The sequence below is a fragment of the Aotus nancymaae genome, unplaced genomic scaffold, assembly GCF_030222135.1.
Source record: "Aotus nancymaae isolate 86718 unplaced genomic scaffold, 86718_ANA_hifiasm-v0.15.2.pri h1tg000057l, whole genome shotgun sequence".
NCBI lineage: Eukaryota > Metazoa > Chordata > Mammalia > Primates > Aotidae > Aotus > Aotus nancymaae.
Window position 1 is genome coordinate 8,628,573 of NW_026988471.1, and position 24,376 is coordinate 8,652,948.

The 24,376-nt window shown below is 46.3% G+C and overlaps 2 protein-coding genes across 5 annotated transcripts in view; one reads left to right on the forward strand and one right to left on the reverse strand.

Annotated features, from left to right (window-relative positions):
- The window catches only part of ASAP2 (ArfGAP with SH3 domain, ankyrin repeat and PH domain 2), a 195,590-nt gene extending 184,359 nt beyond the window's left edge, over nucleotides 1-11,231 (forward strand). For both annotated transcript variants that reach the window (XM_012438817.3, XM_012438819.3), the window contains 4 exons: nucleotides 4,942-4,991; nucleotides 5,507-5,595; nucleotides 6,042-6,164; nucleotides 8,469-11,231. In XM_012438817.3, the coding sequence (XP_012294240.1) occupies nucleotides 4,942-4,991; nucleotides 5,507-5,595; nucleotides 6,042-6,164; nucleotides 8,469-8,543 (337 nt within the window). In that variant the 3' untranslated portion in view covers nucleotides 8,544-11,231. The remainder of the gene's footprint in view (nucleotides 1-4,941; nucleotides 4,992-5,506; nucleotides 5,596-6,041; nucleotides 6,165-8,468) is intronic.
- A 475-nt stretch (nucleotides 11,232-11,706) lies between these two features.
- On the reverse strand, nucleotides 11,707-24,359 carry ITGB1BP1 (integrin subunit beta 1 binding protein 1). 3 transcript variants are annotated; one of them, XM_012438812.3, is made up of 8 exons: nucleotides 24,217-24,359; nucleotides 20,793-20,903; nucleotides 19,384-19,490; nucleotides 18,037-18,115; nucleotides 16,176-16,312; nucleotides 13,191-13,283; nucleotides 12,521-12,670; nucleotides 11,707-11,952 (listed from the first exon to the last, which is right to left on the reverse strand). In XM_012438812.3, exons 3-8 carry the CDS (start codon nucleotides 19,453-19,455, stop codon nucleotides 11,881-11,883), a joined length of 603 nt encoding a protein of 200 aa, XP_012294235.1. In that variant the 5' UTR covers nucleotides 19,456-19,490; nucleotides 20,793-20,903; nucleotides 24,217-24,359; the 3' UTR covers nucleotides 11,707-11,880. The 3 variants fall into 3 exon arrangements, with proteins under 3 accessions (XP_012294235.1, XP_012294237.1, XP_012294236.1); XM_012438814.3 differs by lacking the exon at nucleotides 24,217-24,359 and adding an exon at nucleotides 23,650-23,817; XM_012438813.3 differs by lacking the exon at nucleotides 24,217-24,359 and adding an exon at nucleotides 23,334-23,631.
- Nucleotides 24,360-24,376: the final 17 nt, after the last annotated feature.

Here is a 24,376-nt window from a genome sequence, read left to right on the forward strand (position 1 = left end):
TCTTCATCCCACCCTGTGGTAACTGACGTGTCAGCTGGAGCCTCCACTGGGCTGTAACTGGAAAACCTATGCATCCCTGGCATGAGCTTCCTCACATTATGGTGGCTGAGTCCAAGGACAGGTCCCCAGAGAGAGGCCTGGCCCTGGAAGCTGGCACGGTATGACTTCTGCTGTATGTTACTGCTCAAACAGTTACAAGCTCAGACACAGTTGGGGCAGAGAGGGCTGTGGAGTGGCACAGGAAGTCATCAATTCCACCTCTCAAAGAATTTGGGGCCAGGCGCAATGGCTCACACCTGTAATCCCAACACTTTGGGAGGCCGAGGCAGGCAGATCACCTGACGTTAGGAGATCGAGACCAGCCTGGCCAACATGGCAAAATCCCATCTCTACTAAAAATACGTGCTTCCCCAGTCCCCCGAACCCTCTGACTTTCCAGTGTGGGTGTTTTCATCCATGCTGCCAGACAGATAACAGAGCCTTTCAAAGTACACACTACACCCTTCTATTTGGAGAAATTTCACTGATTTTTTTAATGCCTTCAATATTAGAGGGTTTTTTGTTGTTCTTTTAATATTTCTTACTCCTCAGGTCTCAGACCCCTTGGCCTTTCTTCTAATGTGTCATCTTGTCTGTTGGCGTACCCTAAGTACGCTAACAGACCTCAGCATCGCCGTGCTTTCACATGTGGGAGTTCGCTTCCTGCCCACGCTAAGTTTAGTGCGCGTGTTCTGGGTTGTACCCCAGGCCCAAGGGTAGACCCAGACCCTCCTATCTTCTGACTCCACCATCTGTCTCCTGAGCCCCAGAGTTACTTCTGAGGGGAAAGAGTTGCTGAGGAGGGAAGGCTGGATGCTCACACTTGCTCCCTCCTTCCAGGCTGGGGCTGGAAGTGCCACCCGGGACAGGGGAGCCAGGCTGTCACCCTCAGCTAGCCCTCCACCACCTTCTCACAGCCGTTCCTGCTGTGCTTGCCTGCCTGCTTTGAAAATCTACCTTCTGGGAGATTTTCTGGAGTTTATCTGCCAGTTCTTTTACTGAGGCTTTCATGCCCGTTCTCATATAATAATACTCAAGTTAAACTCTTTCTGTAGAAGCATTCTTTTTGTTTCCTGAGATCATTTCTCAGTCTCCTCGCTCTGAGAATGGTCGCGGTGTGTCACGGTTTTCACATTCATGCAGAGTGTGTTGCCTGCACACTGTTTGACCTCTGGGTTCGAGGCTTTTCCCCATCAACCAAATGCTCCGTGTTTCTCCTCCAGGTGAGGCATTAAAAACCGGCCGACCGCACGGTGTAGTGATGTGGCTGGGCCTCTCGTCTCTTGTCTGAGGTTTTTTAGGAGCAGAGAAGTAAAGTTAAACTTTTACTTAGTCCCTCTTTTTCAGGAGACTCCCAACAGCTGCATCTGGTACCCCCCTTTCAGATGCCTCCATTTTGCCTCTCCAAGAATAGAAGCTTCCTGTCCATAGGAGGTTGGGCAGGGCAGTGGCTAAGGCTACTCAGAGCTGGGGCAAGATTCCAGGGATTCAGGAGCTCCTGAAACAGATTTTTGGCTAATTCTTCTGCTTATTGCCTTTCTCTCCTTCCAGAGGGTCCTGAGCCTTTTGGGGACACTACACAACAGATAGGAGTATTTCAGGACCTTCCTCACTGCTGGAATGGGATTCCATTCCTGAGATGAACTAGGTTGACTGTGATTCATGTTTTGCTTTGTCACCCAGGCTGGAGTACAGTGGTGCGATCACAGTTCAGTGCAGCCTCGACCTCCTAGGCTCAAGTGACCCTCCCACCTCAGCCTCTGTATAGCTGGAACTACAGGCATGCACCACCATGCCCAGTTAATTTATTTTTATATTTTATAAAGATGAGGGTCTCCTTATGTTGCCCAGGCTGGTCTCGAATTCCTGGGCTCAAGCAGTCCTCCCACCTTGGCCTTTCAAAGAGCTGGGATTACAGGCATGAGGCACCGTGCCTGACCTCTTTTAGGTTTAATTTTTAAAGATCCTTTTCCTTAAGAAGAAGTGGAAGTAAATGCATTTAAATCTGCCATTTTTAACCAGAAGGCTCCCAGAACTTTTTAAATGCTACTTTACAAGATAACTTTGTAAAATATAACCTGCAGGGCCAGGCACGGTGGCTCACACCTGTAATCTCAGCATTTTGGGAGTTCAAGGTGGTTGGATCACTTGAAGCCAGGAGTTCAAGACCAGCCTGGCCAACATGGCAAAACCCGATCTCTACTAAAAATACAAAAATTAGCCAGGTATAGTGACACATACCTGAAATCTCAGCTACTTCAAGGCTGAGGCAGGAGAATCACTTGAGCCCAGGAGGCGGAGGTTGCAGTGAGCGGAGACCAGACTCCGTCTCAAAAAAATAAAAACAAAAATAAAATATAACATGCATATGTGTGCCATCCTGCTCTTTAACAGCTGCTGAATTATGCTGTAATAAATGCTTTCCAGTGCCAGCTGTTTCTGCCTCTACACCAAAATGGCCACAGGCCGCGCTTCTCTCAGCTTCTGGGCTCTTCCGCCTTCCCTTGTGACTCCTTGGGATTTGCACTCTCCAAGCTGCTGTGTTTCAAGAGACCAAATCATGTGTTGAAGTTCTGGCTAAGGAGCAGTCTGCCGTTCCTGGCTCTCAGAAGTCTAGCTAGGGGGAGCTGGACGAGTTTCCTCTTGAACACGATTTTACCTGGTTTCAGATCTGACTGTCAGAAAAGAGGGAAGCAGGGCAGGTGAGGTGAGAGATGGCCAGGACAGAGGAGGATGGATGGAATCATATTTTCAGTGCCTGGCGGGGTTCCGACTGAAGGAATACACTGGCACAGCCTCTTTGTAAAGGATAGTATCCCTCCCCACATCAGTCATTTTGTCTCTGGTATAAATGTGAATTTTCACACCTGTTCTCTTAGAGTAGGAGTCAGCAAACTATGGCTCACCGGCCAAATCCAGCCGCCGCCTGTTTTTGTGGCCCATGAACTAAGAACTAAGAATAGCTTTTATATTTGTAATTGGTTGAAAAAAAATCAAAAGGATATTTTATGGCACATGAAAATCATGTGAGGTTCACTTAAGTGCTCATAAAATATTATTGGAACATTAGCCACACTATTTGTTTATGCAGCCTGGGGCTGCTTTCTGTGCCACTCTGCCACAGTGGCAGAGTTGAATAATTGCGACAGAGATGCTAGAATCCACAAAGCCATCTGGGCACAGTGGCACACACCTGTAGTCCCAGAGCTTTCAGAGGCTGAGACTAAGAGTTTGAGACCAGCCTGGACAACATGGTGAGACCATGTCTTTACGAACAATTTTCAAAGTTAGCCAAGTTTGATGGCATGCACCTCTAGTCCCAACTAATCAGGAGGCTGAGGTGTGAGGATCCCTTGACCCCAGGTGTTTAAGGCTGCAGTGAACTATGAATTATGAACTATTACCAGGCACTTGAGTCTGGGTAATAGAGCAGGACTCTGACTCAAAAAACAAAGGCCAGACATGGTGGCTGACACCTGTAATGCCTGCACCTTGGGATTACAAACCAAGGTGGGCAGATCACTGGAGAGTTCAAGACCAGCCTGGCCAACATGGTGAAACCCCATCTCTACTAAAAATACAAAAAATTTGCCGTGCATGGTGGCGCATGCCTGTCATTCCAGCTACTCAGGAGGCTGAGGCAGGAGAATTGCTTGAACCCAGGAGGCAGAGGTTGCAATGAGCCAAGATCACGCCACTGCACTCCAGCCTGGGCAACAGTGAGACTCCATCTCCGAAAAAAAAAAAAAAGAAAAGAAAAACCACTAAGCCTAAAAAGTTTACTATCTGCCTCTTCTAAAGAAAAAGTGAGGATCAGGCCATTCCTGTGAGTGTTCTGTAGTTAGGGATGACTGCAGGCCAGCGGGTCAGCCAGGTCAGGGGAATGATGTCTGTAGAGACATTTACACCCAGAGACATGGATGGAAAACAAATGGCCAGACTGGTCAAATGGGAGGGGTTTGTGTTTTATGCCTTTTCAGTTCCTTGAAAGTATGAGCAAAACCAATGTGATGTTTTCTCTCCCTTCATTCTGGGACTGCAAGCAACGAGGCCAGACGGGGTTCATTGCGAGCAGCAAAGGGAGTGTCTGACAGTGGAATGAATCCCATCCTTGCCCTCGCTTCTTCCCTGGTCTTCCTCTTCTGCTTCTCAAGCCCCCGTCCTGTGCCTGGCTTCGTGCTAGGTCCAGGAGATCCACCAGTTAACTGAAGCCAGAGCCTCTCATCTACGGCGCTGGTCCTTAGCTCTGGAGTTGTCGGATCTTGTGTCACACCTTTCACAGATGAAAATGCCGACTCTCCAGAACCCATTCATCCAGGGCTGCCAGACGGCAGGTTTGAGCTGATGGAGCCCTGTCTGCCAGCCCTGAGAACCACCTCCTCACTCGTCGCTTCTACCTTGTGGCTTTGGGGTGCGCTGGCCCAGAGGCTCATGGATGGGGCCTGAGCCTGTGGTCAGCCACATTAGTTCCCAGAAGCAGGGACCACAGAGGCATGGACAGCACTGGCCCAAGGTGCTCACACACATCCTGGCTGAGCCACCTGGGCCTGACATTAAGGTTCAGCTCTACCCTTTCATGTGATGGGACTGAGGCAGGGAAGGGGCTGAGCAGACTCGGGGTGGGGCCGGTGCCCAGCATCACTCCAGACCCTGGCCGGCGGCGGCGGGCTCACATGGACAGAGTGCTTGGGAAAAGCCCTGGTTTTAGGATCAGAAACTTTGGATCTAGCACTTTCCTCAGGGCCTCTCATTCATCCTTTTCCCATAAAAAAAAAAAGAGCTAAGTGACAGTGGAGGAAATCACTCTCACATTTTCATCTCAAACTCAGAATTTAAAAGGGGACAAGATAGGGGCAGATACCCTCAGGTAGCAATCAATCTACCTTTTCCCTGTTTTTGTAGGGCTGACAAGTCCACCCCACTGACCAACAAAGGCCAACCGAGAGGACCTGGTAATTATTTAATTTGGGACTGAATTTGTTTCTGCTTGGTCCATGGTGGGCAGCGTGGGGGACGTTCCCTGCCAGGTGGTCAGGCCTGAGGGAGGGGCCAGCTGTCCACCATTCCACAGCCCTGCTGCCCTCCCCGACCTCCTGCCTTCCTCTACCCCTCCCCTCCCCTCCTCTTCCCCTTCTCCTCTGCTTTTCTCCCTCCTCCCTCCTCCCTTCCTTCCTCAGCTTCTGAGACCCCTGCTCCTGAGCAGCTCAGTCCTGGGGCCCCTCACCCTGTCCCCTCCTGCCGACATGGGGAGCTGGGGAGGCCCCGGCTACACCCAGCTGACTGGGGGACACTTGCTGCCTCACGGGCTCTACAAGGGCTACATCCAAGGCAGAAGGTTCTCTTTTTCCCTCAACAGATTGGAACACCTGGGGGAAATCTGCTTCCAGGCACACCCTGTGGCTTGTACGTTAAGTCTCATGGTTATGATTGATGGGATGTCTCAAGTTGCTTCATTTTTGCTCTACAGTGGATCTCTCTGCAGCAGAAGCTCTGGGTCCTCTGTCCAATGCCGTGGTCCTGCAGCCCCCTGCACCCATGCCTAGGAAGTCACAGGCAGTAAGTGACGAGCCCTCTTTCCTGCCCCTCTGCTCTAGCCAGAAGGGTGCAGGTGGTTTCACAAGGGCCCAGGGAAACAAGCCTTCCCCTCTTTGCTTGGTCAGGGCAGGGCAGGGGTCTTCTTGATACCTGATTGCTTGGATCCCAGCAGCTGGTGGGTTTGTCCTCCCACCGCAGCTCCAGGACGGGCCCACTCAGAGCACCCTGTCCTAGCCACTTCCTTTCTCAGCCCTTGGCCCAGCCCCTGCTCTCTGTTCGGCGGGGAGCTCTTCCCTTTTCTCTCCCTGGCACGTGAGCCGCACTGACCTGCCCCGCCTTGGCATCTGCGGGCTTCTCAGTCCTGGGTACAGGACTCCTGAGACTGGGAAAGGCAGGGTGCTTCAGTTCTCTGCCCTGAGAGCTGAGGCCTCCAGCCACACTAACCTTTGTTCCCTCTCCTGACACAGAGCAAGTTGAAGCCTAAGCGGGTAAAAGCGCTCTATAACTGTGTGGCTGACAACCCTGATGAGCTAACCTTCTCCGAGGGGGATGTGATCATCGTGGATGGGGAGGAAGACCAGGAGTGGTGGGTAAGTCAAGGGTGGGGCCCGGGAGCTTCCTGGGGGCTGAGCCACGTCCCTGCCCACCTGGCTGGAGAGACCGCTCACAGGTGAGGTTCTCTCGGCCTGAGCAGTCTAGACCTGGTTCCTGGTGCCTCTGCCCTTGAGCATCCTCAGGAGTTGCTTCCTCCATGGACACCCACCTCTGAGCAGGCCTGATTATTTCCCGGGGTGGCTTCCTCCCCTGTTAGGGTGCAGTTTCCAGAGTGCACACGAGGGCCTGAAATGAGACTTCTTCATTTTGAGGCCTTGAGTTTCTAGGTCATCACCCCCCATTGCTGGATTAGTGGAATCAGGTGTCTGGAAAGAGCCGCCCTAGAGCTCAGAGCCCCAGGTGTGAATCTGGTCCTGAAATGATCTATGGCCGCCCAGGTGTCCAGCAGGGTGTGGGAGCAAGATGAGTGCCGACCACTTAAGAATTCAGACTTGGCCACTCAGAGTCTGGGGACCTGGGCCAGGTTGCTTTTATCTTTAAGCTTTAGTGAGATCATCTGTGAAAGGGAGGACACAGAGTCTGGTGCAGATGATCCGGTGAGCACCCACTAAGCGGCAGCTGCACACAGTGAGGGCGATGGATGAACTGGCTTGAAAGAGGCGCAGACAGAAAGCCCCAGGCAGAGCCTGCCACACAGCAGACACAAGTGGCACAGCTCCACACCTGAGCTCAAAGTGGACAGTTCAACTGGGACCTCACAGGATTCAGGGGAACTGCTCTGTCAAGTGCAAGGAGTTTTAATACAATCTTTAATCACTCTCCCTCGCAGAGCTCCCACTGCTGTTGAAACTGCACGTCTTCAGCCTCCAGAGGTGCTGGCAGCTCTCAGGCCAGGCAGCACTGCCTTTATCTGGCAGGGCTGGGTTTATTGGTCTTACCTGTGGCTTTGTTTGCCCTTAATAGAGTAAAAGTGTCTGTGAACTGGGCATGGTGGCTCACACCTCTAATCCCAGCACTTTGGGAGGCTGAGGCAGGCAGAACACTTGAGGTCAGGAGTTCGAGACCAGCTTGGCCGATAACGGTTCTCTACTAAAAATACAAAAAATTAGCCAGGTATGGTGGCAGGCACCTGTAATCCCAGCTACTTGGGAGGTTGAGGCAGGAGACACATTCGAACCCATGAGGTGGAGGTTGCAGTGAACCAAGATCTCGCCACTGCACTCCAGCCTGGGCAACACAGCCAGACTCTGTCTCTGCCAGACTCCATCTATCATGGGAGGTTGAGGCAGGAGACACATTCGAACCCATGAGGTGGAGGTTGCAGTGAACCAAGATCTCGCCACTGCACTCCAGCCTGGGCAACACAGCCAGACTCTGTCTCTGCCAGACTCCATCTATCAATCAATCAGTCAATCAATAGTGTTTGTGGATTGGGAGTTCCCACCATCAGCCTCACTATAGCACAGACTCAGAGGGGGCCACAGCATCTGGGCTCCAGTGAGGAGAGTGCCCAGCTTGGCTGCACAGAGCCCATAAGGATCTGAACCTACCTTCTCCCTAACCATCCACACCCCAGCCAGACCCACCTGCACACGGATCCCGCCCACCCAGCTCCCACAGTTGCCTCCAACCCACTATCCAGACGGGGCGCCAGTCTCACTACAGGCTTAGCCATGTGCAAAGTACCTGCTCATTTCCAAAACTGGAAAATGGAGGCATATAAAGAAAACAAATTGCCCAAACCACAGTGCCCCCTCTCCACTCCACAAAAAGCCCACCATTCATATTTTGGCTGTTTTTAGCCTTTTATTTGCCTACGTCGTTTGCACTCTCGAGATCATACTTGGATATAATTTATGTATCTACCCAGAGCAAACATCAGTGGATAGATTGGAGACTTCCACAAGTGCTTGACTCGTTGAAATGGGGCCAACTTACCTTTGCCACTTCTGGTGACTTTGCAACTCACAAACTTGTGACACTCAGTTTCTTCATTCATTCATTCATTCATTCATTCATTCAGAAAAGGCAAGTGGGGAGTAGTGATCAGACAGCTGACCTGTGTGCCTCCCAAGAACAGGTGGCGGTGGCCATCCCCACGAGTGAACATCTGAGACATGGCTGGAAGAGTTCCTTACACAGGAGAGGCCAGCACTATTTGAAATGTGGTGAGGAGAAAAAGAGAAAAGTCATTTGGATATTTTACCCAAGTAATTCCTTGCAGAAGAGTCTTCTGAACCAGTCTTCCTTTTTTTCACCAAATGCTCTATGTAATGCCCTTCAAAGTTTCCACCAACGTTTGGAATTTTAATAACAACCTACACTTTTCTCCATTTCAGATTGGCCACATTGATGGAGATCCTGGTCGCAAGGGCGCGTTCCCAGTGTCATTTGTGCACTTTATCGCTGACTGAATTGCTACTGAACAAAAGCATTAACAGTTATGTTCCTGTTTCGTTATTGGTACCAAAACTCTTGCAGATAACCGGTTTCATGAACTGTTTGTGTGGTAGCCCATGTTCTCTAATGCCGCTGCTCTGTTTTAAAAACTCAGAGGCAGTTTTTACATATCAGTAATTGTTTTTATAATTTGTCATTTTCATGAAACACTGCTATGCATTTATTAGGAAAAACTGAATTTCCCAACAGGTGAACTGAAAAGTTATTTTAACTATTATACATAATTAAGATCCTGCCTCTACGGAATTAGCTAGACCTAAAAATGTTTGCATTAAGTGTATTGGAAATAAACTCTTCCTGCATTCCTTGGCCTGATTCTGGAGTTGGTGACCTTTAGCACAGTTACTTTAGGAGTCAACTGCTGCTTCAGAAGTCCATAGCCCAGCCCTGGACTTTCTTGATAAAATGCCATCAGTTCACCTTTTTTTTTTGAGATGGAGTTTCGCTCTTGTTACCCAGGCTGGAGTGCAATGGCACGATCTCGGCTCACCGCAACCTCCGCCTCCTGGATTCAGGCAATTCTCCTGCCTCAGCCTCCTGAGTAGCTGGGATTACAGGCACACGCCACCATGCCCAGCTAATTTTTTGTATTAGTAGAGACAGGGTTTCACCATGTTGACCAGGATGGTCTCGATCTCTTGACCTCGTGATCCACCCGCCTCGGCCTCCCAAAGTGCTGGGATTACAGGTGTGAGCCACCACGCCCGGCCCTCAGTTCACCTTTAAAGACACATATTCCTTTGAAATCCACCCAGTGTTTGTTTAAAAAGCAACTTGGAAATTTACACATTAGCATTGTACTTTCTAGCCCTAATTTGTGAGATTGCAGCTATCATTATATTCTGCATGTGTGTATAACCTGTTGTGAACAATCATACTTAACAAAACTACTGACGGTTTATGACAATGTAGGGTAACCACAGTTCATTCCGTTCCAGGTTATATAAAACTGCATTTCCTGAATTTGGTTAAAAACTAAGGATGATGGATTGCAAAGAAGTTCTTTTAAATTAGTTGATATGCTTTAGGTGTTTTGGAATTTGCTTTCTTGAACTTCCTGAATCACACAGAAAGCAACTGTACACAATAGAATTCTGTGGCTCAGACCGCAATAAAGTAACACATCACTTGCTGTTTCCTATTGAGTGTACCACTGCCTTCCCTTCTTCTAGCCCATGAGAATGTTTACTCAGTTTAGTGTCTTGTATTTATATAATATTCCAACAGGAATGGTAGTCACACTGTCTTGAAATTTAATCTGTCCATCTGTTTATAATCAAGAACGTATCAGAAATCTATAGATCCCAGATAATAAAATACTCCCAAACATCCCAGTTTTTACTATTTAAGGCCATCATATCATTCTTAAGCTAAATGGGGCAGTAGTGGGGGGGATTAGGTTGTATACTATAAAATCAAAACTCATTAGTTTAATGAACTTGACTGTCATACCTCTATTTAGTAATTGTGAAGGTAAGATTCATAGTAGGAATATTGGAAATTTTGGCACTCTGAGAATAAATAGGCATATGATACCCACTTGAACTCTGAACAAAAGTAAAGAATAAATTTGAGTGTAGGCTTGGAAAGTGAGGCAGCAATGCTGTTACTGCATTTGTTGCGATGGTACATTTGATTGAAGCAGCCTGTCTTTATCATGCAAGACTCTTTAAGTGTAGAGGTTTTTTGTTTTGTTTTGGCATTGTACTTTTTGTTGTTGTTATAAAGGAAGACAGAACAAACTGGAATGTTATATGATGTTGTATAGCAATCGCTTTTTGCCTTTCAAAGTTCCAGGCAAAAATGTGTTCGATCTGTAATTAAAGTCTTTTTCTTTTTTAAGCACTACATCTGTTTTCACTAATTGTTCATTTCTGTTGTTTGAACCCTTCATTTAATTTTTTCATAGATTTCAGAAAGTAAACAGATGTATTTTGCACAGTGCACTTACGTCTATTTTAACAATCCTCCTCCATCTGTATTTATAGTCAGCCTTTTGACCGCCTGGTGCCAGCTATATAAAGAATAAAGTTGATTCATATCAACATTTGAACTCTAGTCCCAAATTAATCTATCAGGTTCACTGGTACATAAATATCTAGGAAATATTTTTCCAGTCTACAATTTGGTGCTATTGTGCAGTAACTAATAGTACTCTTACCAGAGGAGAAATTATATTAATGGCCCTGCTAATAGCCTCTTAGTTATTTGCTCTTTGCAAATTAAAAAAAAAAAAAAAGCAACTGAGAGAAAGGAAAGCATTGTAGATATCTATTTATATTTAAAGTTTACGTTTCATGAACTTCAGCTGCAGGATTCTGGCATTTTGCATGCCATGCTCCATCATCAAATCTAGGGATGATGACTCAGAAGTATGCGCCCAGACTAATAGTTCCTGTGTGATCTGTTAAGGGGTGGATAACATAACATGCAGCTTAGGATGCTGTTTTGGGATGTATGATATTCAGTTCATTCACCTGATTACTTTGGTCTGGTTGCAGCACAACTTGTATATATTGTATAACCAAAATTATTTTCATTGTCCTTAATGCAGTGATTTATAACTAGAGCATGTTTAATAAGTTTACTCTCTTGTTAACTAGTCATTTGACTGGAAAAAAAATAAAATACTTTTAAATGGACATGGTTTTATTTTTAATGTTTTTAACCTTTAAAGTTTTGTATACTGACAGTCCTTTTCTTTTTAAAAAAAAAAAAAAGGTACCACATCACTGTATGTGTGATCCTTTGCATATTATTACTTAAGCATAAGCAGTAATCATCTTTTAAGGTCCTGTTAACTCTAAGAGAAGCATTGTGGTTTGCCAGCATGTTACCTTGACTAGGACACTTCCCAAAACCTACTTTATGTGTCTTACGTTGGCAATGTCACTGTTCCAAACCAGCATGAATCCAGGTCCCCAGTCCACACCTCTGCCGGACAGAGGTCCATGCCAGTGATACCACATCACTGGGAAGCCATCAGTCCTCCTCAGGCGCTCAGTGGACCTCTGTGACACCTAGGCTTCTGTGACACTTAGGTTAAGCTTATTTGAATTAGAAAAAGACAAATGAGGCTTTTTATCCCAAAAGTAGATGACTTCATTGAGAGCTAACTCACTGTGTAATATGACACATTTTAATAAACAAATGATCAGCATTTTACACAATGCATTTTCTTCAGAAAATCCAGAGCAAGGGATGACTTCATTATTTCCGTAACAGTTCAGTATTGCAGATTGAAAACAACTGAACTTTCAGATGAAGTTGACTTCTACTGGATGGCAGGATTCAGGGTTTCTCAGATGTTAACACAGAGTCAAAAGCAGTGGATAAAACCTTGCAAATGGCTTGTGCTTGTTCCTACATTACATGAAAAGATATAGTAAGAGCAGCATTCATCGATCTCTTCCTGAACTTAATTTGGCTAGCAGAGGCTTACACCTGACCCTCTTAAGACCTCTCCTAAGCCTATAATCAAGTTTTGGAAAGTCAACAATACATGCCTGCCTGGGTCAGTGGAACCCATCCTGTGAGCTTCCCTGCACGTGGGCCCTTTCTGCCCTCCTTGAGAGAAGAGCGCAAACAGCTGCTGCAGCCTGAGAAGGCTGATCACGCAGTCTAGGAGGGCAACAACATTCAGAAATGGAGGGAACCGTTAGTCCCTAGAGGATACACTTTTCCTCAGTTGCTTTGTTTGCCTTAAACCTTTAAATCCAGGCACGAGTGCTGCCACTGGCCCTAACAGAAATAGTTGACAAACCTGCACTAAGTCTGGCCAGCCGGCTGACCTCGGCTCCACTAAACTATCCCTAGGCCAAATACTCCATCTAGAATGGATTGTATTTCTCTAGACTTCAAAAACAGTCCCTGGGTTTTGCGACTTGATGAAACCAAAGTTTCAGAGTAACAAAAAGTAACAGAGTCTCACCAGGCTGTTGCACTGATAAACCCACAGGCTGTATTCTTCATTGCTTGCATCTGTGGTCTTCAGAGCCAGTAAACTTTTTCCTGCCCCCAGACCATCATCATAACACACCATCCGGATTATTAAGTAGAGAGCATGCCTGTGCAAAACATCCTGCAGAAGTCAGGAAAGATTCCGACAGATCAGAACTCTTTTAAATGTCTGTTAGTCCTATGACGCGCCCTCCCAGACAGAGTGAGGCTTTAAACAGCATATCCACAGGTTTCTCACCCCAAGGATGTTCCCGTATGCTGTTGCTGGGCCATCTCCCTTCAGGATCATGCCTTCCTACTTAAATCCCACAAGACAGGAGTGGAGGGATCTAAGCTGACCATCCCAGTGTCTGTGCCCACCTTCTGAGCTGACACCTGCTCTTAATTGACCTTAGTTGAAAATGCATTTGGAGCCATCATTTTGGGGGTTGGGGGGTGGGGCTGGTTGCATGTGCCCTTCCAACACAGGAAAGAAAGGAAGTCCTTACTCACCCTAAGAAATTGGTTAGGTTTAAGACCACCAGGAATGTTTACAAACCAATCACTGCAAACAGGAGTAGCCTTAATTATAAGGGGGCTCTTAATGGCCTGAAATCCCTATTATCCAAACACATTTTTTCTTAATAAATTATATTACTTACATATTGATCTGATGTTGATACTTTTATGCCATACTTGGAAACTCCCATAATAAATTCTTCCTCCGGAGGAACAAAAGGCAACTTTCCATCTTGCTTTAAAGTAAAAATAAATTACATGATAAAGATTAAAATTATGTTATAGTCTTAAGTCTGACTAGTCACTTTTAGTGTCTGGCCATCACAAGCCCAAATCTTTTAAAGAATGTGGGGTACCAGTCTTCCCAAGAGGAAGAAATCATCACCCAAGGAGGAAACAGTTAATGACCCCGAAGAGGCAGGCAACAGAAGCATCTCCAAGAAAAAGAGGAAACTCTTCCAAAGAGAAGCCAGTCAGCAGTGGACCTGAAGAGGCTGCTGGCAGCAACAGCAGCTCCAAGAAGAAGAAAACGTTCCATAAAGCAGCCTAGGAAGATCAGAATGCAAACGGACATTCTCTGGGAGGCGGGGCGTACCACGGCCCAAGGTGACATTTCCCACCCTGTGTCCTGTTCCCCACTAAAATTCACACATACAAAAAAAAAGAATGTGGGGTACACACATTAGCCAGGAAAGAATTTCTCTCCACAGAAGCAGAAGAAACATTTCTCCCATTTAAAAAAATATTTTTCATTTAAAAAAAATTATTTTTGAGACAGAGTGTCACTCTGCCACCCAGGCTGTAGTACAGTGGCATGATCTCAGCTCATTGCAATGTCTGCCTCCTGGGTTCAAGCACATCCAGCTAGTTTTTGTATTTTCAGTAGAGATGGGGTTTCACCATGTTGGCCAGGCTGGTCTTAAACTCCTGACCTCAAGTGATCCACCCACCACAGCCTCCCAAAGTGCTGGGATTACAAGCATAAGTTACTATGCCCAGCCGAGTTCTCTTAAATGGCAATTTAGATTACTGATGATGTCCTTCAGATAGGTATCTTCCTTTACTTTCATAAAGACATGACACTTTGTTTCTGGTTTTTTTTGGGGGGGACAGTCACTTCTGTCACCCAGGCTGGAGTGCAGTGGTACAATGATGGTTCACTGCAACCTTGACCTCCTGGGCTGAAGGAATCCCCCGCCTCAGCCTTCTGAGTATGTGAGACTACCTGTGCGCAACACCACACCCAGTTGATTTTGTAGAGATGGGGATCTTGCCCAAGCTGGTTTTTCATTTTGTTTTGTTTTGTTTGAGACAGAGTCTCACTGCACCACCCAGGGCTGGACTGCAGTGGTGCAATCTTGGCTCACTGCAACCGCTGCTTCCTGAGTCCAAGCAAGTAGTTCAACCTTAGCCTCCCAGGTAGCTGGGACTATAGGCGCATACCACCACACCCAGCTAATTTTTGTATTTTTAGTAGAGACGGGGTTTCACCATGTTGGCCAGGCTGGTCTTGATCTCCTGGCTTCAAGTGATCTGCCCACCTCGGCCTCCCAAAGTGCTGGGATTACAGGCATGAGCCACTGTGCTCAGCAATTTAAAAAATCTTTTGGAGAAACAAGGTCTCGCTGTTTCTCCCAGGCTGGTTTCAAACTCCTGGGTTCAAGTGATATCTCCCCTCCCCCCAGCTCTGCCTCCCAAAGTCTTGGGATTACAGCTGTGAGCCACCATGCCCTGCCACGTTCTATTTCATGTTCTTGTTTTCCATGACTTAAGAGTTTACACATTCTTAAGATTAACTAACACTCTGAACAGATGACAATCATTCTATTGCAGTAATATCCCTCTGTTAATGAGCACATAAAAAAGTAATTTCATTTTCTAGAAACTCCAGAAGCAATTTACTTTTTTTTCTTATTACTGAATTAACTAAGTCTTTTGGCTCATCTACTTGCACTATTGGCAAGGGTACAGAGTTTATAACATTTCATGCTTATACACCTTATACTTTTGATTTATCTTCATGTTCATTCTTAATTTTCCTTCATGATGATTACTTTTTATCAAGAAGATAAAAAGTAATCTTTTTGAAACCCACCTCACCTCAATTCTTGTTGGAAACCTCGAATGAATAAACATATATGTTTGGTCGACATCATTATGAATTAGATTATTCAGACACAGAACTGGTCTGATAGTGGTATGCAAGGTTTAGCCAGATTATTTTAAAAGAACCTATGGAATATAACCAATCACTGCAATCAGCTCTTCATTTAAATAGGATTGATCAGCCCCATAAAAAAGTATTAATAGGCCAGGCACAGTGGCTCATGCCTGTAATCCCAGCACTTTGGGAAGCTGAGGCGGGCGGATCACTGGAGGTCAGGAGTTCGCAACCAGCCTGGACAACCTGGTGAAACCCTGTCTCTACTAAAATACAAAAAAATTAGCCGGGCATGGCAGCGTGTGCCTGTAGTCCCAGCTACTCAGGAGGCTGAGGCAGCAGAATTGCTTGAACCTGGGAGGCAGAGGTTGCAGTGAGCCAAGATTGCACCACTGCACTCCAGCCTGGGCGACAGAGTGAGACGCCATCTCAAAAAAAAAAAAAAAATTAATAAAAAGTACTGTGGGCTGGGCGTGGTGGCTCACACCTGTAATCCCAGCACTTTAGGAGGCTGAGGCGTGTGGATCACCTGAGGTCAGGAGTTCGAAACCAGCCTGACCAACATGGAGAAACCCTGTCTCTACTAAAAATACAAAATTAGCCAGGCATGGTGGCGCATGCCTGTAATCCCAGCTACTCAGGGCTGAGGCAGGAGAATCGCTTGAACCCGGGAGGCAGAGGTTGCAGTGAGCCGAGATCGTGCCATTGCACTCCAGCCTGGGCAACAAGAACAAACCTCCATCTCAAAAAAAAAAAAAGTACTGTGTTTGAAGGAACAGCGCCAGTGCTCCTCTGCGGCTCAGAGCTCACACACACCTGCAGTGGTGACTGGAGGGGGAGGCTTCCGGTTCAGAGCAAGGGGAGCGGCACCCAGGGGACCCGAAGAGTGGGCACCTTGCCCCAAAGCCACGAGCTGGCTCCCCAGATTCTCATAACCAGAGAGTTATGGATCTTTTTTTTTTTTTACCTGAGCAACATCTATATAATTTATCAGGTCCAAGGGTCCTTCAAGACCTTTTCCCTCAGAGAGTTTCAGTTTCTCAATGGCACCAACATATTTTATTCGAAATTCTGCACAGGTATCTGAATTACTGTTGCTTTGTCCTAAAGATGAAAGAAAAGTTGTAAGACTTCAGAAGAAATATTCGCATTACAGGGTATCCTCAGTCCCTTCCCAAAGAAAAACCGGACTGTCATTAGAACACAACCACTAACTACAAATTTTATAATGCAAAATATTTTTATGTAATGGAGTAGAACTTAAAATTTCACTAACCTTTTCCTCAGTGATTCCTGGTATACTAAATATATTATTCAAAGGTCTCAATAATAGGAATAAACATTAATCTTCACTTCAAAACAAACAGTAAAGAAAAGGTCACTACATAATGATTACCTTTATGATGAATGATAATTATTTTTGGTTTTTTCTCCCTCTTCACCATTTTTTCCCCTGTAGAGACAGGGTTTCACTTCCTTGCCCAGGTCTTGAACTCTTGAGCTCAAGTGATCCTCCCACCTCAGCCTCTGGAATTACAGGCATGGGCCACTGCGCCTGGCCTACCATGTTAGCTTTCTTTCCTCATTCAGGAAGCCTACTCTTCCTCTACCATTCAATCAGAAAAGACCACAGAGTTTTTCTTTTTAATGTCGATGGAACACCAGGCAGGAAGTCCCTTAACATGACAGCAATGGTTGAAGAACTGTGTGTGTGCCACTAAATCTAGCCAATATAAAAATTACTACAAATGACTTATCATCTCAGCCAGATTAAGGAACTACTATATGATTACTTTTAGGTTATGTAATAAAAAGATGCTCACATCTTTAATAATTGTAAAAGCATCTGGCAGTAAAGGCAATGGACTTAAAACGCTACAACATTCTCTGCTACAGATTCCCTAGTACAGGGTCCTGAATGGAGAAAGAGGAATTCAGACAACAATACAAATATATTTCCAGTTAGTCACCAGCTACTTAGGGAGCTTGGGTTAGATTTCTTTTTTTTTTTTTTGAGATGGAGTCTCACACCATTGCCCAGGCTGGAGTGCAGTGGCATGATTCTCGACTCACTGCAACCTCCGCCTCCAGGTTCAAGTGATTCCCCTGCCTCAGCCTCCTGAGTAGCTGGGATTACAAGTGTATGTTACCACGCCCAGCTGCTTTTTTGTATTTTTAGTAGAGATGTTTCACCATGTTGGCCAGGCTAGCCTGGAACTCCTGACCTCAGGTGATCCACCCACCTCAGCCTTCCAGAGTGCTGGGATTACAGGCGTGCGCCATCACGCCTGGCCTATTTCTAAGGGTCTACTAATTTTAGGCAACTGCATAAATAGGGTCTGGGACAGACGCTCCCCTTAATTATTTGTGTTCGTGGTGGTCGTGAGCTGGGGAATTTCTGGGTTCCCTGGGGTTAATGAATGGCTCCTTAGCCCTTTAATCACCAAGACGTTTGTCCTATTCCCCATAAACATAAGTCCAACAGAATTCAACTTCTGCCACCCCATTTCTTTTATTTTTAATTTTTGTGGGTACAAAGTAGGTGTATGTATTTATTGCCACCCCAATGCTTAAAAAACTACTTTGAAACTTCCAGTTTGCCCATGTGCCTGTGCCAATCTCCAAAGGCTATGTGGTTTTCACCAAGCGCACCAAAACCTCAACCCACGTCCCACCAAATCTTGGTCCACTTCTACACTCTCGTCAAAAGTGGCAAAGGAGAGGAAGAAAGCCACAACTACTGAAGAACTCACTGTGCTACCCTAGGAAAACTACATGAACATAGATGAAAAGCAACAGACAACAAATGATCTAACCCTTTTATGTACCTGAGCTTTTGGTGGAATCTGTGTCGAGGCTGGCCACAGTGCTGGATCGTGAAAGACCCCCAAGGCTAGAATCTACAGACTGAGGAACAGAAAAACAAGTAAACAAAACACCTACACAGAAGTAGCTGTGTCTTCTCTGAAGTCCTCTAAGCCATTCAAATTATTTATCAGAGTTGAGCTGACACATACAAAAATCACATCAATTATTCAGGTATATCAACTGTGACAGATTTTTCTCAAGAGAAACTCTGTAACAAACTTAAAAAAAAATCACATAATCTCAACTGTTCGTTTGTCCCATGACATAACACTGGATAAATGCGGTGGCAATATTCTTCGTCTAAATCGAAGCCATTACCACCACCTTACAAGATGCCTTCTATGAATATTCTTGTGAACATCTATGCCTTGCTTTCCCATTAGTCCCACTGAACCCGAAACAAACCCTGTGCAGAAAGCCAGGCAAGGACCATTACCCTTGCTTAATAAAAGAGACTGAGACGCGTAGTGACTTCGCCAAGGTCACATCCAGTAAATGCCTCCGATCTCAAAACTAGCTCTCTAATCCTAGGTCTCTGGTCCAGGGCTTCTGCAATTATTCTGACTAGTATCTGGCCTGCAGCAGGAATTCAGAGGCTCTCTGGCAGGGCAGAGTACACTATTATGTGAACTGTCACAAAAAAAACAACAAAAACCATGTGACTCAGGTCCCATGAGACCTCACCTCAAAATCTCTCCAGAACCTGAGGTTCTGACCCACCTTAGCCTCCCAAAATGCTGGGATTACAGGTGTGAGTCACTGTGCCCGGCTCTATGTTTATACTCTTTATTGAAAAATAAATTATCTGTCAGTCAACAAGACATCATTTTATTCTTTGAGACAAAAGTTGCCAGTTTAATAGCTCCTCAAAGGTTTGTTTTGCATGAATTAAATCCATGCTTACCTTCCAACAGCATTCAAAGTCTCTGGTATACAGGTATCTGCCAATCTCACTCTTAAGATAATTATGCACATCATAAACCCTAGAATTCAAGAGGTCCAGCCCCTTAATGCCTGCAATTTCTATCATTTAAAATGTTTTTAAATCAGTGCTTATTTCAATGAGACCATTCATAGGTCATGTCCCATCTAGTTTAATGGATTTAAGAATTTCAGAAAACCTACTAAAATGATTAAATTAAACCAACCACAGAATGCACCTCTAGTGCAAAAAGTAAATGTTAAAACACACCTAGTTTGAAGATTATCAGGAGGTCTGCCCATGGTCAGTATCCTCCATACAATACCAGCTAGAAGAAACGAAACTCTCCCTGCTTATGTTTCTGTTCCAAATTCCATTTCCCTACCTTGCTCTTAGTACTGATTTCACTACTTTGGGAACTGCTACTACTGTGTCGTTTTTTGCCTTTGCGAAACATTTTTTACCACCATTGCTCGATCCAGAGAAGATCCCCTGGAAAAACAAATATTGGTTACAGTTACATCAGGAAAAGCAACTTTTTTTTTTTTTTAAGAGCTAGAGTCTCGCTCTTACCCAGGCTGAAGTGCAGTGGCACAAACATGGCTTTCTGCAGTCTTGACCTCCTGGGATCAAGTGATCCTCCCACCTCCGCCTCCCTGAGTAGCTCGGACTACAGGCATGTGCCACCACACCCAGCTAATTTCATTTTTTGTAGAGACGGGATCTTGCCATGTTGGCCAGGATGGTCTCGAACTCCTGCTCTCAGGTGATCCTCCCGCCTTAGCTTCTCAAAGTGCTGGGATTACAGGTGTGAGCCACCGCGCCCAGCCAGGAAAAGCAACTTTGATATTGGTTACCTCAGGAATCCAACATTAAATCACTTTATGCATAGTAGAAATAAAAATCATCTATTCCTTCCAGTTCCATGGGTGTGTTCCTTTTCTATAAAACATAAAACTTCTCCCTTGTATACTATTCCTTTTCATTCTTTCCTACTAAATTACAAAAAGTTAACCCAATAAGCAAAAAACTCAGAAACCTTCTTGTCCTATATAGAGGTGTGAAAAGCACTTTTCTCAAAAGTATCAGACATGTCACCTAGTTCTCAAAATTTCAAGTGTCTTACTTCTCTTCAATTGATTCAAGATTTTAGCAAAATATGCTGTGATACACTGGATGTTCAGCCGAGATACTGAGATCAGTAACTGTCTCAGCTTCACATTCTATACTTGGCAGGGCTAAGAAAGACACACCTCTCAGAAATGTGCATTTTTCTTGAAGTCTTGAAATACCTTTAAGTAAAAGCTGATATAAAGACATTCTCAGATGCCAGCACTTCACCGCCCCACTGTACTAAGGGCAGGTAAGGAGACGACCTTGCTTCCCAGAGTCTGTGTTACATATTTCTTTTTTTGCAATTAATAATTAATACCTTGGAAACATAAGAGTCATCCTTGCCAATTGTATAGGAGAGCATATATTATACTTAGCAAATTAACCTCCATGAAGCTACACAGCTCACAGAACTCCCGGGACATTACACTGTCATAGCCTCACAATAACCTTGTGACGTATTCATTTGCTCTACTGATGCTTTTTAAGGACATACCATATGCCACACACTCTGCAGGGCTCTAAGTTCTCCCTCGAGGGGCTCACAGAGGTGGGTTATAATTTGCCTTTTATAGATGAGAGAACTGTGACTTGCCTTTCAAGAGGATTTATGAGTAAGATAACCTGACCAATTTTTACCAAAAACTGTATTCTCCAGAGGGAGCAAGAAAATCTGCTTACTATAGAATCGAACACTATTTGACTGTCTTCAAAGGTCCCACATACAGCGGTCTGCACAGAGAGATTCCTGTCATTCTGACCTGGACGATGCTTTTCAGAGGAACAATGTACCTGATGAAGGAAAAAGAACAAGAGACTCACGCGGCAGTCAATGACAGTCCCTGCGGCAACCCAAAGATGCTCTGTATTTGGAGACCCCACGCTACGTCCACTTACTAGGGGGTGACCTTAGGACACTTGCCCAAGTCTGACCCCTGAGCCCAAGCTTTTTAATCAGCCTCATCATCCCATTTATTTCTATATTTTTCTTTATTTGTGGGGTAGCAGGAAAATCTGATTTATTCATTCATTCCTAGATAGTGAGCACCTACCAGATGTCAAGGACGCATCAGTGAACCAAACAGACAAAGCCCCTGACCTCAGGGAGCCTGTTCTTAGCCGGAGTAGACAGACCAACAAGAAAAGCAAACATAACATTTATTAATAGGCAACAGTTGCTAAGAGGAAAACTAACTCAAGTTAAGAAGATACAGACTGCTAGAAGGAAGGGGTGGGTATTTTAGAAAAAGATGCTCTAGATCTTTTTCTGAATGAAGTGAGGGCAGCCATAAATAGCCTGGAGGCAGGCAATGCTGTGCAGGTGGAGAGGAGGCCCGAGGGAATAGTCAAGGCCGTCTGGCTAGAGTGGGAGCAGGAGGACAGCAACGGACCAGGACGAAGAGCCACAGAAGGCCACGCAGGCCGTGGTAACAGTGGACTTTGAGTTTAACAGGAAGACTCTGAAGGCTTTTTATTTTATTTTTTGCTTATCTGCTGTGATCTTCTGGAATGGAATAGAGGCTTTTTTTTTTTTTTTTTGAGATGAAGTCTTGCTCTGTCGCCAAGCTATAGCGTAGTGGCAAGATCCTGGCTCACTGCAACCTCCACCTCCCAGGTTCAAGCGATTCTCCTGCCCCAGCCTCCCAAGTAGTTGCAATGCAGGCACACACCACCACACCCAGCTAATTTTTGTATTTTTGGTAAAGACAGGGTTTCGCCATGTTGGCCAGGATGGTCTCGATCTCCTGACCTCAGGATCCACCGGCCTCAGCCTCCCAAAGTGCTGGGATTACAGGCATGAGCCACCACGCCCAGCCACATGGAGGCTTTTAAAAAGCAGCTTAGCGACACAATCAGGTATCTTCTGTTTTCTAAACAATGACCCTGGCTGCCAGGTAGGGAACTAACTCCAAAGGATAAGAGTAAAAAGAGAGGCATGCGTTGGAAGACTACTGTGGATGACTGTTGCAAAGGAGAACCTCCAGTGGGAGGTTCTTGTTAGTGGGAGGTGGCAGGAGAGCCTTATTCCAAGGTCTGCACAAAACTAGGTTAACCTAGCAGCATAAGAACCATGTTAATGGCTCTGACAGGTTAAAATGTTGGTGTATAGCATATTTAAGCATCTTATACTTAAGTATATACAAATACATATTTATATATACATAACAATTTTAAATATGATTTAAAATTTAAATCAAAACTTATTTTAAAAACAAAATGTAATTCCACTGTTAGTGGAATCCTGAAGCATCTCCTTAAATCCCTTAACACTGACGTGGTTGGAAAATCACGACATGGAATGCCTTTGCAACTCCTTAAGGCTTTCTTCCCATCATCAATCCAGGCGCTTAGGGAAAAGCAGCATTTATTAAAGTCTTTGCTACCTGCTGCAATCTTGATGCATGTTCTTAAGGAAATCATTCTTGCCTCAAAATTATTCATGCATCAAAATGAGGCCAATGATCCTGATTGGCACTTGGATGCTCAGCAGCCTCATCAAATGCAAAGATGTCTCAAGCTGAACCCATCATCCTCCCCTCCAGATCTGCCCCTCTCCTCCCCTCTCCTCTGCCTGTCAGGAAATTTTATTATTGCTGGGAGAAACCAGGAAATCATGAACTCCTTGCTGTCCTTCAGGCCCCACATCCAATCTGGCACCAAGACCCACTGAAGACCCCACCTGAAGAGCTCTCTGAGCCAGCTCTCCACCAGGGCCCCCCATGTCACTATAGACTATGGGCATATATACTATCATTTTAGAGTCTGATGAATATGATGGATCCTCACCCTATAAAAATGTGAATGCATACAAAGTTTGGCGTGCAATTTAAGGAATTCACAAACCTGAGGATATTTCATGGATAAGGGACCTTGTCCTACTGGATTCCCTACCACTTTAAACCTACCACCACACTGCAGCCAAACGATTAAAATGATTTCTTTCAAACACAGATCTGATGGCTCTAGCCTGCTGACAATCTTTCGCTGGTTCTCCAAGGTCAAAGAAAGTCAACATTCTTCAGCAGGACACGCCAGGTCCTCCAGGACCCCCAGGACCCAGCTCCTAACCACCTTTCCACTTCCATCCTCCAAAACCCGGGCACCGTTAACTGATCTCAGCAAGGCAAAGCTGCTCGTGGTTCTCAGCGCGATGCTCCACGTGCTCCTGATTTGACGAGCCCAGGACGTCCTTCACCTTTCAGTCACTTGGCTACCTCTTACCTTTCAAGGTCCCTTTCAGGCTGCAGGCCTTCCTGTGACCCAAGGCTAGGCTAAGGGACCCACAGCTTGAGTGTATCCCCTGATCACAGCGCCACGATCTGCTGTGGTCTCTGATCTCACTCTCCCAGCTGCACCTAGTCAAAGGCGGAGCTCGGTGATTCCTCTCTGCACAGCCAGAGCATCTGGCATAGACGCACTTACTGAAGGCGAGAACTTTCTGGGGAGGTGACACCCCAACAGCAATTCCCCTGTACCAAGCGCCTACCACGTGTCACGCACGGTGCTAGGTGCACAGATCCCTCTCACCCTCACTGACCAGCAAGGCTCCAGGGTAACAGCCCCTTTCCAACGAGGATGCCGAAGTGCCCGAAGAGTCAGTGACCTGCCCAGGGTCACCAGGGTAAGGATGGATGGGGCCAAGCTCTGGGCCTAGGGAGAGCCGGCTCCAAAGTTCCTCCCAGACGCCAGCCTGCTTAGCACCTGTCTGTCACCGTGATGGAGCACCGGCCACGTGCTGGGTGCGGAGGATGTGACAGCGAAGGGGGCAGACAACCCCGACCCTGCTCAGCGGGAGGCAGCCGAAGCGGGGCAGAGGGAGAGGCAGGGAAACGGCCCGCGCTGCCCGCTTTGCCTCCCCTCGGGGCCGACAGCGGCTCGCGAAGCTGCGGTCCACGACGCCGACGACCGACCCTTGGGTCCAGGCTCCTCACCCGCGCCCAGACAGCGCGGCCCCGTCCGGAACCAAGCCCGTGCCCCGCATCTCTCCTCCGCCCTCCCCGCGGCCCCACCCATCCGTCCCTGCAATCTGCGCCTCTCCTGGGGCCGTGTTCCCGCCAGGCCTCCGCGAGCTCGGCCCCAGGCAGGACGAGGGCCGGGCGCTCACCTCGCAGCCGCGGGCCTGTTCCCGGGCTGCGGACTTCGGGGTCCTTGTTGGAGCGCCGCAACCTTCGGCGCCCGGGAAGCTACTCCCGTTCTCACTCCAGCGCCAGCTTTTCCAGCACTCTTGCCCGCGTCCCCCGGGCCCCGCCTCCGAGACTATGCGC